Genomic DNA, 12,897 nt, shown 5'->3' on the forward strand with positions numbered 1-12,897 from the left:
GGGGGGGGTACAAATTCCACGGTTCGAAACAAGAGTTGGGATCGTGACCATTTATCACACAGGCACAAAGTAATTTATGGTTATAAGAGCAGTTCTAGCTGTTCCCTTGTCGGTAAATCCATGCATACAGCAGATAACTGATGGTCTATCAGAGTAACAAAGTAGGTTTCAAGGGACGGGAGAATGCAGTTAAAGACGGCCGAGAATTGGGGTGTGTGATGAAATTAGGAAATCTGAAGGTGTACAATCAAAGGAACCGATGCAAGACAGGAGTAATTAAAGTTTGCAGGAGGGGGCCATCATCCTGCAGTGGACATAAGTTATCTCTGGAGTACCCCAGGGTTCTGTTGTTGTTACACTTCTCTTTAATTTTCTACAGTGACCTCTATCTAGGATTTTGTCATCCGTCCGTTTCTCTGCGGACGATGGCATCATTTATTGTCACATCTCCGACGATGCCGACCAGAAGTTATTACAAGACGACTTGAACAGAATCCATAAATGGTGCTCCGTTTGGCTCATGCAGCTCAATATTTTGAAATGTAAATGCATGCATGTCTCACGTAAATGCTCCATTACTCATTTCCCATACTCCCTGAACTCCATGGTGCTATTACTAACAAACTCATACAGGTACCTAGGTGTCGAAATAAGCTTGGGTGGACCACATCACAAAGCTTTGTAATATTCGCGCCAAACTGGGATATGCCTCTGCAATATGGAATGCTCATCATGCCTACTTGACTGACTTGCTTGAAGCCATCCAGAACCGGGCAACTCGCTTCATAACTTCCCTATATACTCACCGGCTCAGCGTAACTAGCATGTAATCGTCTCTCGGTCTTGAACCATTAGCGCACTGCCATAAACTTTCAATGCTTTGTCTCTTCCATAAATTATATTTTAACTTTCCTGCACTATGCAATAACTTATTACATGCTACATTATGCTCATCTCGCCGATTATTAAACTCCCTGGGCATCCGGTGTTTGCATGGTTTTTCCAATGCCTTCAATAAATCCTTCCTTCCCACTGCCATAGAACAATGGAACAATCTTCCCGAAATTATTGTTACCGAGTCCAATCCTTCTAAATTTTGGCAGCTATTAACCATCTATTTCAACCTACAGTAGCCACTTTCCATGTGCTCCTCTCCCTGCTATCCGTGCTGCTGGTACTACTGCATCATTTTTTTTCCCACTTTGTTCTGTTTTGCATTGTATTGATTGCCTAATGTTTCCTGCCCACTTTGTTATTCTTATAGATTTTTGTTCTGCTTTTTATGCCTATTGTTTATTTATGACCTTCTTACACTGATGTATCCCCCCTTATGTAATGTCCCTGTTGGGATCTTTAAGGGAAGAAAAAAAAAAGGTGATTATCATGATGATGATGATTACATTGTTCTACAGGATTGGATACTGGGTGTGCTGCGTGCCAACAAAGCATGCTACTGAGTAACTACCCCAGCTGCTTTAAGTGTGCCACATAATACCAGGTGGAAGTACAGTGGAAATACAGTGTTGCCAGTAATGTGAAACCCACTTTAGTGTGGCGAATGTGAAGCATGTGGACTAAGAAAAAGAATTGATTGCAATTCTTTTGCAATCAAACTGCAAAGAAGTGCAAATTGATTGCTTCTCTTGCAACATGTTATTACACAAGTGCTACCCACTCCTTTCCTGGGACAGCCATCTGCTTCTGGTCTCTCTTAGTGCCTAAACTCTCCCTGTGTAGAAGGCAAGCATAAATATGATCAAGCCAAACTGAGTGGAAAAGTGTTCAGACCCTAATTGCCTGACATTGTCACTGTGAATCTGCTGCTGATTGCACAGGGCTGGTGGAGCTTTGACATGGACGTAGACAGCATGGTTACTGTATTACATGAAGCTGTTGTGCTGTTCCTTGCTGAAATTGTGTTGGTAGCAGGAGCTTGGCTGCATTAAATAGACAGATGCATTCTCTGCCATAAAAAATGCTCCGTAGCGTCTGGTGAATAACAGTCACAGCTCTGTAATAGTTCTAGTAAACATTTCATGAATGCTTTGTGCCGGGTGTAAACATACTGAAGTGAATGACTGAGTGGTGTTAATAATGTAATCTCGCCTTCCACTGCTCTCAAGAGACAAAGGGTGGCTGAGACATAACCGCCATCTAAAGTAGGATTGTTGTAGCAAGCTATTCCTAGGTGTGAACCCAGCTGTACTGTGCTGTACTTGAGCAGAATGATGGTGATGTATGTAATACTTAGCACACATCGTATTCACTGCACTTGTCAGCTCAAACTGGCCAGACCTTGTGAGGGGCCCTTTGATGTCTAGTCCTAGAAGTATATAACACTTTCAGGAAGGAAACTTTGTTGGATGGATGTCTTAATTTATCAGAAGTGTAACAAAATATCTTTAAGAATGTACATAGGGGGTCTGTCCCAAAAGTTCATGCAGTACGTGAGTCAGCAAAAAAGTGGGAAAGGGTGTATGGATGCCTCTCTCCACTCAAAAGGACTGTGGTTGCTCTCTGTGATGTGGACCACTGCATGACAAGGCTGAATTTAATGTGTGCACTTCTTGTGGAACAAATTTTTAGTCTTTGTCAAAATTGAAATCAGAATAGACAGAACAAAGAATCAATATCAAATTTATTGTGAAATTGGGCAAGAATGGTGCAGAATTTAATCAAATGCTGCAGAAAAATGACTATGAAAAGGGTGCCCTAAAGGAAAAAAACATGTTCAAGTGGGTCTAGTGTTTTTGGGAAGGCTATAAAAACCCCAAGGACAATGCAAGATCAGAATGCCCCTCCACCTTGTGCAAAAATGAAAACATTAATTGGGTGCATTCTCTTTTGCTCTGTGACCTCTGAATGACTGTTAGCATGATAGCAGAAGCACTTTGCTTGGGAAAGTCATCTGTTCACTGAACTTTGAATGAAAATTTGTAAATGAAAAAGGTTTGTGCCAGGATGCTGAAACTGCTGACTTCTATGCAAAAGTTGCGACAGAGAGAATGTTGCACTGATTTGAAAACTTCAGATGACAGCAATGAATTTTTGCAAAGGGCGTCAAAACTTGGATTTACGAATATGACATTGAGCCGAAGTCGCAGAGCAAGAAGTGGAAAAAGAAAGATGAGTCAAGGCCAAGTAAAGTGTATAAGAGCAAAGCAAACATCAGAGTCATGTTGAACATGTTTTTTGACTGCCATGGAATTGTGCACCACGAATTTGTACCTGAAGGTCGACCTGTTAACACATCTTTCTATATGGAAGTCCTGAAGCATATGACTGATTTTGAGGGCTACGTGCAGCCAAATTTGTTGAAAAAGGGGTGCTGAATTCTGCACCACGATAATGCCCCTGCATACTCTGCATTGATAGTGCGTGAGTTTTTGGCATGCAGTTCTATCACTGTGCTAGAACACCCTCCCTACTTACCGGATTTAGCCCCCTGTGCCATTTTTTCGTTCCCTAAATGCAAATTGCTGCTCCAAAGGCAGAATTTCGGGAATGCAACAACATTTCAAAAGGAAATGACATTGCTGCTGAAGCGCTGAACAGAAGAGGACTTCCAAGGATGCCTCCAGCAGCAATGGAAGAAGTGAAACTAGCGCACTGCATCTAATGGGGAGTGAATTAAAGGTGACCGCATTGGTGTAGCTGAAAGTTTGTGGAATTAGTTTTTTTAGACGTACTGCACGACCTTTTGGGACAGACCTCGTACTATGTCATCTTGCATATTTGGGGATAAGTCTGTTGTTGCTGGAATGGGGTGCGGCCAGGATGTGTACCAGTGATCCACCAATGCTTTCAAACTGTTGCAGCTGAATGCCACAAAGAATTTAGTTGACCAGTGTGTGCAAGGAGAGGGGCTTGTGCAAGTCAACGTAGAGATCACCAATAAGGACGGTGAGCTGTTGGTCTTTGACCTACTTGTTTTTCCTGAGAACGTCTCCCATGTTCATTACCCTGATATTAAATACATGTCAATGTCACACTTGATGAGCATGCAGAAGTTTGCCCAATAAATCACCAGAGGAAGCCTAAGAGCATTGTGTCTGTCCTTGAAGGCACATCTGGAAGTTTATAAAGGTATAGCATTGTAATTTGTTTCATTTGAGCCTTTGGGACAGCACCATGCAGGTGAAACAGATGTGCAGTATTATGTGTGGTTCCACCCCAACTTTGTTGCTTAGTATAGCCTTATTTCTGTTTTGAAACACTAACAGCATTCTCCCTTTAGGTTGAACTCTATTGATATGAATTCTCTACTATGCTAAATAGGCCAGGGACCTTATAGTTTCACAAATTCAATGAACTGTTAAGCTAAAAATCTGGTAAGATAAACTGATTTCCCAACTCCCTTGACAACTACCTGGATCTGTAGTGCTCAGTGTTTTATCTACCACAACAAGCATAAACTTTTTTTTAGATTTTGTGCTCCCGTTATGAATGTCAAAGGCACAACTGATTTTTAAAAAGTAATTGAAGTAAGAGATAATTTTTTGCAGTTGAACCTCGACTTAACAAACAGAGACTGTAACAAATTATTGGATATAATAAGGTAAATGGAAAATTTGGTGAGGTCATGTTTTATCTCAGTCAGCATTCTACTGCTATGAAGAAACTAAGAAATACAAGACCTGACAAAATACTGACTGCAGTGGGGTGAATATTCACTCGCAGTTTGAAATATCTACTCTGGCAGTGAAACTAAGCAAAAGCAACTTAAACGGCACAGTGTAGACACTTACACACATTTTGACCAACTGCTTGGCCTGGCTAACCTACAGATGGCAAGATTTCCATGTGATGACACCATTTGAACAGTTGAACATTCAAACCTACTTATAACAGTATTCAAGTGCTTAAAATTCCATTGTTGTGACCGATAATTGTTATAACCGAGTTGCATGAAGAAATCAAAATAGGGGGATGGCAAAGCTGCTGTGAGAAAAATATAATTGTGGGGAAGCCAGTGCCCCTCCCCACCGCATTCCTCCATCCGGCTGCTGATTGTGCTCACTCGTTTAACTGCTTCCTGAGTGCTCCGACCGTGTGTAAGAAGCTGCGGCTGTTGGCATTAAGGAATGGCACTGATATAACAACTACAAAGAGGGGCATGGGTGGCAAATGATATGTGAGCTTCGACAAGGCATCGCTTTGGTGGCTCCAAAAGGGGCCTCTTTAAACATGCAAGAAGGTTGCCGCAGCAACCCGTCAGCTTGAGAAATACAGAAGAAATGCTGAGGCGAGATCGTCACAAGCATTTTGCCACATACTTCTCACTGGCTTGCATGAGAAAACCCTGTCTGTCAGTCTTGCATGCTTTACGCGAAGCTTGCCGACATCCTTCTTCAAGGCATCCAGGTGCTCCACGTAGTGGAGCAGAAGCTTCCTCGTGAAAATGAAGCACCAGAGGGGCTGAATCATTTGGTGGGCCTCCTGTGAGGACAACATTGAGGCAGCCTGCCCTACTGCATCATCGCTGCTGTCGTCGCCGTCACTATCCGGTGCAAGCACGTTCGCGGCGATCGCCTCATTGGCTAGACGCACTTAGTTTCCAAATCTATAGCTGTACAATTTTTTTTACCGACGACGTTGTGCATTGCCGATTATCAGCGGGTGGATCAGTCATCTTCTATTTCGGCGGTGAGTCAAACGAGGCTGAGAAACCATGTGACCAGGAATGATTTTGACGCAACCAACAAAGATGACACGAGCGATTAAGCTGTTTGCAGAACTGTGCTGAATGATGAGCCAGCGTGCAATCTGGGAGCAGCGCAGTTGGCATGGTCCATTCGTGTTTCTGAGGGTGGTGTGGCGTAGAGCTATGGGCACAGCCCATTTGCGTTTGGAGGAGTGGGAGGGCGACAGCAAAGAGGCGCGCGGAGAAGGTTGGAAAATGAGCGTGCAGCGGCTTTCAGGGCCATCGTTCAGCGGCTCAAATTTCTGGTTTTCTTTTTTTCTTTTCAAGGATTTCGCATTTCACTACCTTTCAGCACAGACACTCAGCAGCCAGACTTCATCGTTATAACTGATAATGCAGCATCGGGGCATTGTAGTAAGCGGGTTATTTCACCATGGAAAATGTACAAAGGTTGACAGTGCAGTAGCTTCTTATTTTTGTAATTGATATATTGTTAAAAGCGGTATCGTTATAAGTGGGTTTGACTATATTCATTATGATAGTGCCAAGCTCATGCTTTCTAATTTAGCCTTGCTCACACAGTATGTATTGGCACCGTGGCTTGATCAGAATGCACAGGTGTGGCCTGTATGTCGTGCCAATATGCACGGGCATGGGTGGGAGCACTGTGTTTACAGTTCTTCCCGCATTGGCACTAGTAGTTGCGACACAGCAACATTGGAAACACCTCTGAAGGGCTGCCAGTACAGTTATTAAACGTCTTAGTGCTCATAGTGTGACTGGAGACTATGCATGCATGCATGTTTAATTAAGGAACACATGTCCTATGACAGTAGTCCCTTTACACTTTTAACATACTTCACCGCATAACATATCAGTATTGCGGTGAACTGGCCATTAGGCAATGCATTTTAGACCTTTCTCTCACGCGCATTCCTCAACACATGTCTCAATCTGAAGCGAACTGAGTTAGGCATGCCTGTACTGCCTACACACAAATAGCTTGGGTTTAAATCTAGCTTCAGCTAGCTACCTAGTGCATAATGGCAATTACAATTTATTTATTTTGGAATACTGTCAATTCAAATGCTACTGTACTGCATGACACTTTTGTTTTTCTTTTTAGTGTGGTGGGATTGGGGCCGTTTTCCAGAAGATTTATGGCTGTGTCGGTACCATTGGGAAGATTGGTTAGAATGCAGGAGTCTCCTAGACAAATCATGGGTGTTAACAGGCATGCAAGAGCAACCTGTAAGAAATGCTTGCATACATTTTTTATGTTAATGACATCATACCTATGTCTTATCAACATCACAACATCAGCAAATTTTGTTTTGTGTCATGATGGTACGATAGTGTTAGTGATGCAAGGTCCGACATTTTGTTATCAACTTTGGTATCAAATTAAAATATCCATTAACTGTTTCCTAAATTGTCATACTTGCTATGTTTTGTCTTTACACATGCAGCATGCATGTGCCATAGTTTCTGCAAGTTTTGAAGTGTGCATTAATAAGGCACTTTTTGCCATCTTTTTTTTCTTTTCTCCTCAAATTCAGATGTGAAGAAGATAAACATTGTGGACGTGCTAAAGCCAGCCGAAGAGATCCTTGCAGTGGCCCAGAATGTGATGCCACAAGGTATGCTGCCAAATAAATTCTGTCGGCACATATTCAGGTTTTTCATGTGTGAGGGGCACCTGTGCAGTTTTGTCCTGCAAACTTTTGCAAATGAATGTATGTTCTGTTTTGGAATGATTGAAGCAATCCTTGCTTCGTCCATTTTTTTCCTTTTTTCCGCACTTCAGTGCTTCACACTGCAGAAATTTTACGCCATGAAGTGGAAGGAATGGCAAAAATGACAACACACTTTCTTGAGGTTATGATATTGGACCTGAATTGCTGTATACATGAATGAGGTTGCTCTTAGGAAACATTAGATCCAAGTGTTTCTTGAGATGCTGTTCAACTTTCTTATTTATGATACTGCTGTGGTCATTAATGGAGTAACTAAATGTAATTGAATTAAGCTTAATAAGGCATTTGATTTGGGTAAATAAGAACAGTGGCTGAGTGCTAGGACAGATTACTTGTAGTGACACGCAGTTCGTCCCATTTGTGCAGAACTCTCTTATTTTTTTTTAGTTCTTGGCAGCATTCAGTTGGGAAAGCTGGTAAGAATGAACCATTAAAATCTTGGATAATGCACTGTGAATTTGATGTATTCTGCTGGGTAACAACCCACAGGAGCCATTTAGTACAGAACTGCACCTGTCAGGTTAAAGCAGAATTACGCAAGAATCATTCTATCAGGCACCCATAAAACCCTTTCTGGCTGCATGTCAGCTTTGTATTTATGGTTTACCTTACCATTTTAAAGTGTTTATGTTGTTGGGAGAGGGAGAGACTTTACTGATGGAAAGCTTGAGAGGTCAGCCCAAAGGACTTACTTCTGTCCTGCTACTCCATGGTAAACAAAAGGAAAAGGGAACAGTAGGAAAAGAGGATGATCGTAAGGGGTAGTGATAATGAAACAGGCGCATTATGTTACAAACATCCCATTCCTACTCTTTTTGTGAAACTGTCTCCATAGCATATATATGCTGCTGTTTTTGTCACATGCACAATCAAACCATTGTAAATTCTAAATACAGCGCAGAAATTACACATACACATAAAGAAGACACGAAGGACGCGGACATGCGCTACTATCCAAATTCGCATTACATTCACATCGGCATGTAGCTGTTGCTAGATGTTAATCATTTGCTTCCGCATTAACTTAAATGACATCCAACACTAGTTCTGATAGTATGGTCCTGCAAATTAAAAGGTTTGATCAATTTTTAAAGCAGGGTTATTTTTAATTAACCTGAGTGTTTGCACAGAGGTTATTTTGGAGTTTTGCATGGTTTGGTCGTGCAAGACTGAAAATTGCAGTATTCAGTACTGTATTTCTTTATGATACAACACACTTGGGTGGCCCATGGAAGTAGTATACGGTAAAACCCACAGTTATCTTGTCGTAGTGCCCTTGTTTCTCAGCATGTTCTCCTTTTCATGTTTCAGAGGAATTGATAGGAGAGCCTCCTGTTGTACGTAAAGTAGTACTGCCTGAAAACGAAGAACCGGAGAATGTAACACGGTGGATTGTCTCCGGCGAATTCAAGAAGGAGCAAGATAAATACAAGATACCGACTGGTGAGAAGTGTACCTACTTTTTAAGCTTGCCATTTTCACTATGGGTCTCCTTTGTTTCATATCTGGCCCATACTACAGCCTTACAGTCTCCTAGCATTGTGCATGTAATTATGTAAATTGCCATCACTTGCCACACTTTTGCCAGGTTCTATTAGAATTTTTCATTTGATGTGCTTCAATATCTGCTGCCATGGCTTTGAGCAGGGCTGGACAACACTCCCAGGGTTAATCTTGTACTTATAGTATGCAAGGGTACCTAAAAATGTTGACAGAAGGACTGGCTGTGGTAGCTCACTGGTACATAAAGCACTGCAGTGTAATGCCGAAAATGTGGGTTCAACTCCCGCCTGTGACAAGTTGTATTTTTGACCAATTTCAGTTTCCTTTTCCTCATAACTTCTGCATTTCAGTTAAAATAACAGTAAATTTCCCCCATTTCTTCCCTGGTTTTGTTCACGGTTGTCATCATATAGTTGTTGCTGACGAAAAGTTAAGCTACTAGGTTCCTCGTATTCTCCTCACTCCTTCCATTTAAAATGACAGCTGAATGTAAAGTTTCAATTTGAAATAAGTTACGAACAGCTTGCAAGATTTTTGAATTCACACGAGAAGGTATTGTAGCACCCAACAAGACTAGTGAGGATCGATGGCCACCATGTCGTAAACATAAATAGCCAACTCAGATAAGCAGTATTCGTGCGATGTATTTCCAAAAATTTGTCAGAATAGCCATTCTGGTCTCCCTATTAGTGCTTGTTGCAGTCTCCACCTAAATTGTAAAAGGTAGTTCTATATTGCCACATCCAATACTATACGGCACATAGAGAAAGACGAAGATCTCGCGCATTGCAGAAGAGAAGATGAGGTCCCTGCGTAATCATTTTCAGTTTGCCTATAATTAAAGTGTGCCCTGTTTTATCAGTTCCTGCTGCTTGTGAATCATGACACTGGTGGAGGTTCTGGGTAAATGTTTGGGACGCCTGTCAACAGCCCCACATCAAGCCTAGGACGTTTTCCGCATGTCGAAACACCCATTTACAGTTCCACCGATGTGTTCCGAGGGCAATCTCCCAGCCCATGCCGGGAAAACTGAAGGCCGTGACCTCAGGGGGGAAGGTTACCACACGTCATAGTGCTGAAAATCCCCCATTGCCGTCAAACGAGAAGTCGATACAGCCATGATTTGACGGCCACGACATGACGGTGCTGGTAGACACTGGCGCGGACTTATTGAACGTAAGTGAAAAACTGGTGAACAGACTTTGCAAAGTGAAAATGGAGTGGTCAGGGCTGCACATTAGAAGTGCTGGAGGCCAGCTACTGACACCGACTAGCAAGTGTACTGCAAGGGTCAACATAGGGGATTCATCATTCGTCGCAAATTTCGTTATTCTTCCCGACTGCTGCAAAGATGTAATCTTAGGTATGGACTTCTTATGCGAGTATGGCGCCGTCACCAACATACCAAAAGGTATACTAACCTTTTCTGGGGACGAAAGTGCAGAACTACAATGCGAGTCTTTGCGCATCATAGACGATGTCACCGTACGACCGTTATCTTATTGTCTTGTTTCCGTCAGGTACAACACAGAGTACGATGGGGAAGGTCTTGCCGAGCAGATAATTATGCTTTGCTCACTCAAGGTGTTGCCATAAGCAGAAGTCTTGTCAAAGTAATGCATGGGCAAACAGAACTACTTCTGACAAACTACAGCAAGGAACGACAAACTGCTAAAGGCGCAGCAGTTGCTTACATTGACAAGATTGCGGAATTCGGCGAATGCTTTGCATTACAACAGGGAGAGCAAGACGCTTCGGCACCGTTACCTGTTCTTGACGTGAGCATGAGCTTATATCACCAGCAGAAAGGCAGCTCCTTATGGACCTGCTGCACCAGTTTCGCGATTCCTTCTCGTCCACATCCAGAGTTGGTCAGACACCACTGACGAAGCACTGGATTATCACGGAGGAGACAGCGAGACCAATCTGACCAAACCCGTACCGTGTAGCAACAAAAGAATGCGAAGCGATCCAAGAGCATGTGAAGAAAATGCTTGACAACGATGTTGTCCAACCAACAAAGAGCCCTTGGGCATCGTCGGTAGTAATGGTCAAAAAGAAAGACGGCAGTCTAAGTTTTTGTGTCAACTACCGTAAGTAGAGCCGGGGGCCAAAGAAAGACGTATACCCATTACCGCGTATCGACGATTCTCTCGACAGGCTGAGGCATGCCTGCCACTTCTCGTCGATGGACCTAAAAAGTGACTATTGGCAAATCGAGGTCGACGAGAGAGACAGAGAAAAGACTGCTTTTGTAACGCCTGATGGGCTTTGCGAATTCAAGGTCCTGCTTTTCAGTTTATGCTCAGCTCCAGCAACTTTTCAGCGACTCATGGATACGGTTCTGTCAGCCCTGAAGTGGCAGACGACTTTTATACCTCGATGACGTCATAGTTTTTGCGGAAACATTCGAGGTACACTTGAGGTAGCTGCTGGTGTTTCTACAAATGGTATGGTCTGCCGGCCTAACACTGAAAGCAGAGAAGTATCACTTTGAGTTCGAGGAACTCCAGTTCTTAGGTCATGTTGTGAGTCATGAAGGTGTCCGCCCTGACCCTGACAAGGTCATGGCCGTCACAATGTTCCCAGCGCCAACGGACAAGAAGGCAGTGAGGCACTTCCTAGGTCTCTGTGCATATTACCAAATATTTATTGCCAATTTTTCACATATAGCTTCACCGTTAACGCGCCTTACAAGAGAAGACGTTGCCTTCGTATGGGGCTAAGAAGAACAAGCAGCACTTAATGATCTCTGACAGCGCCTGCAAACACCTCCTGTACTGGCTCACTTTGACGAGAATGTTCCTACCATGATTCATATAGATGCTAGCAATGTAGGTCCAGGCGATGTGCTCGTGCAGTGGCAAGACTCAGCCGAGAGAGTTATTGCATATGCAAGCAGGACGCTCTCACGTGCCGAGTCCAATTACCTGACCACGGAAAAGGAATGCCTTGCTGTAGTATGGGCAGTTATGAAGTTTCTTCCATATCGCTATATGGCCGTTGCTTCAGTGTTGTCAGTGATCGTCGCTCACTTACTTAGCTGGCTGACGAACTTGAAGGATCCGTCCGGTTGACTAGCACGTTGGAGCCTAAGGCTTCAAGAATTCGATATGACAATGGTGTACAAGTCCAGACGACAGCACTCCGATGCAGACTGCCTTTCAAGGTCACCGATTGAGCAAGAAGTCACGGAAGATGACGAAGACATGGCTTTTATAGGAGTTCTAGACATGGCCACCATTGCTCGTCAGCAGCGGGAAGACAGCGAACTGATCCTGCTAATTTATTTTTTAGAAGGCCGGATTACAAGCGCGCCTAAAACATTTGCAAGAAGCTTGCCATCATTCTGCTTCCATAATGATGTTCTCTACAAGAAGAACTTCTCTGCAAGTGGTAGCAGCTGCCTGCTTGTCATCCCGTCTCTCCGCCATGAGGTCTTGCAAGCCTGTCATGATGAACCGACGTCTGGCCAGCTCTGCTACAGACAAACACTGGTCCGAGTCAAAGAGAAATATTACTGGCCAAAGATTGCCACTTTTATGAAACATTACGTGTGCATGTGCCTCGATTGTCAACAACGTAAACCACCACACATGAAACCACCTGGGCTACTACAACCAGTCCAAGTGCCCACGACCCCATTTGCCCAAATCGGGATGGACCTTCTTGGACCATTCCTGACTTCCGATACTGGCAATAAGTGGGTAATAGTTGTCACCGATTACCTGACACGCTATGCAAAAACCAGGGCCCTTCCAAGCGGCACCACAGTCGAAGCAACGAGATTCTTTATTGAAAACGTGGTTTTGAGGCACGGTGCGCCAATGGTGATAATGATGGACAGAGGGACTGCCTTTATGGCTACACTCATAAAGACAGTGCTTAGCCTCAGTGGCATGGCTCACCGAAAGACCACAGCCTATTACCCACAAACGAATGGCCTAACAGAACACTTGAACAGGACTATCGCCGACATGCTGAGTGCGTAGA

At 43.4% G+C, this 12,897-nt stretch overlaps 1 protein-coding gene across 1 annotated transcript in view; it reads left to right on the forward strand.

Moving 5' to 3' along the window:
- Positions 1–12,897, forward strand: part of LOC126531128 (GA-binding protein alpha chain-like) — a 37,286-nt gene that overhangs the window by 8,876 nt on the left and 15,513 nt on the right. The window contains exons 4-6 of the mRNA XM_050178544.2: positions 3,819–3,903; positions 7,204–7,284; positions 8,713–8,844. Of these exons, the coding sequence (XP_050034501.1) occupies positions 3,819–3,903; positions 7,204–7,284; positions 8,713–8,844 (298 nt within the window). The remainder of the gene's footprint in view (positions 1–3,818; positions 3,904–7,203; positions 7,285–8,712; positions 8,845–12,897) is intronic.

The sequence above is a fragment of the Dermacentor andersoni genome, chromosome 5 (genome assembly GCF_023375885.2).
Source record: "Dermacentor andersoni chromosome 5, qqDerAnde1_hic_scaffold, whole genome shotgun sequence".
Lineage (NCBI taxonomy): Eukaryota > Metazoa > Arthropoda > Arachnida > Ixodida > Ixodidae > Dermacentor > Dermacentor andersoni.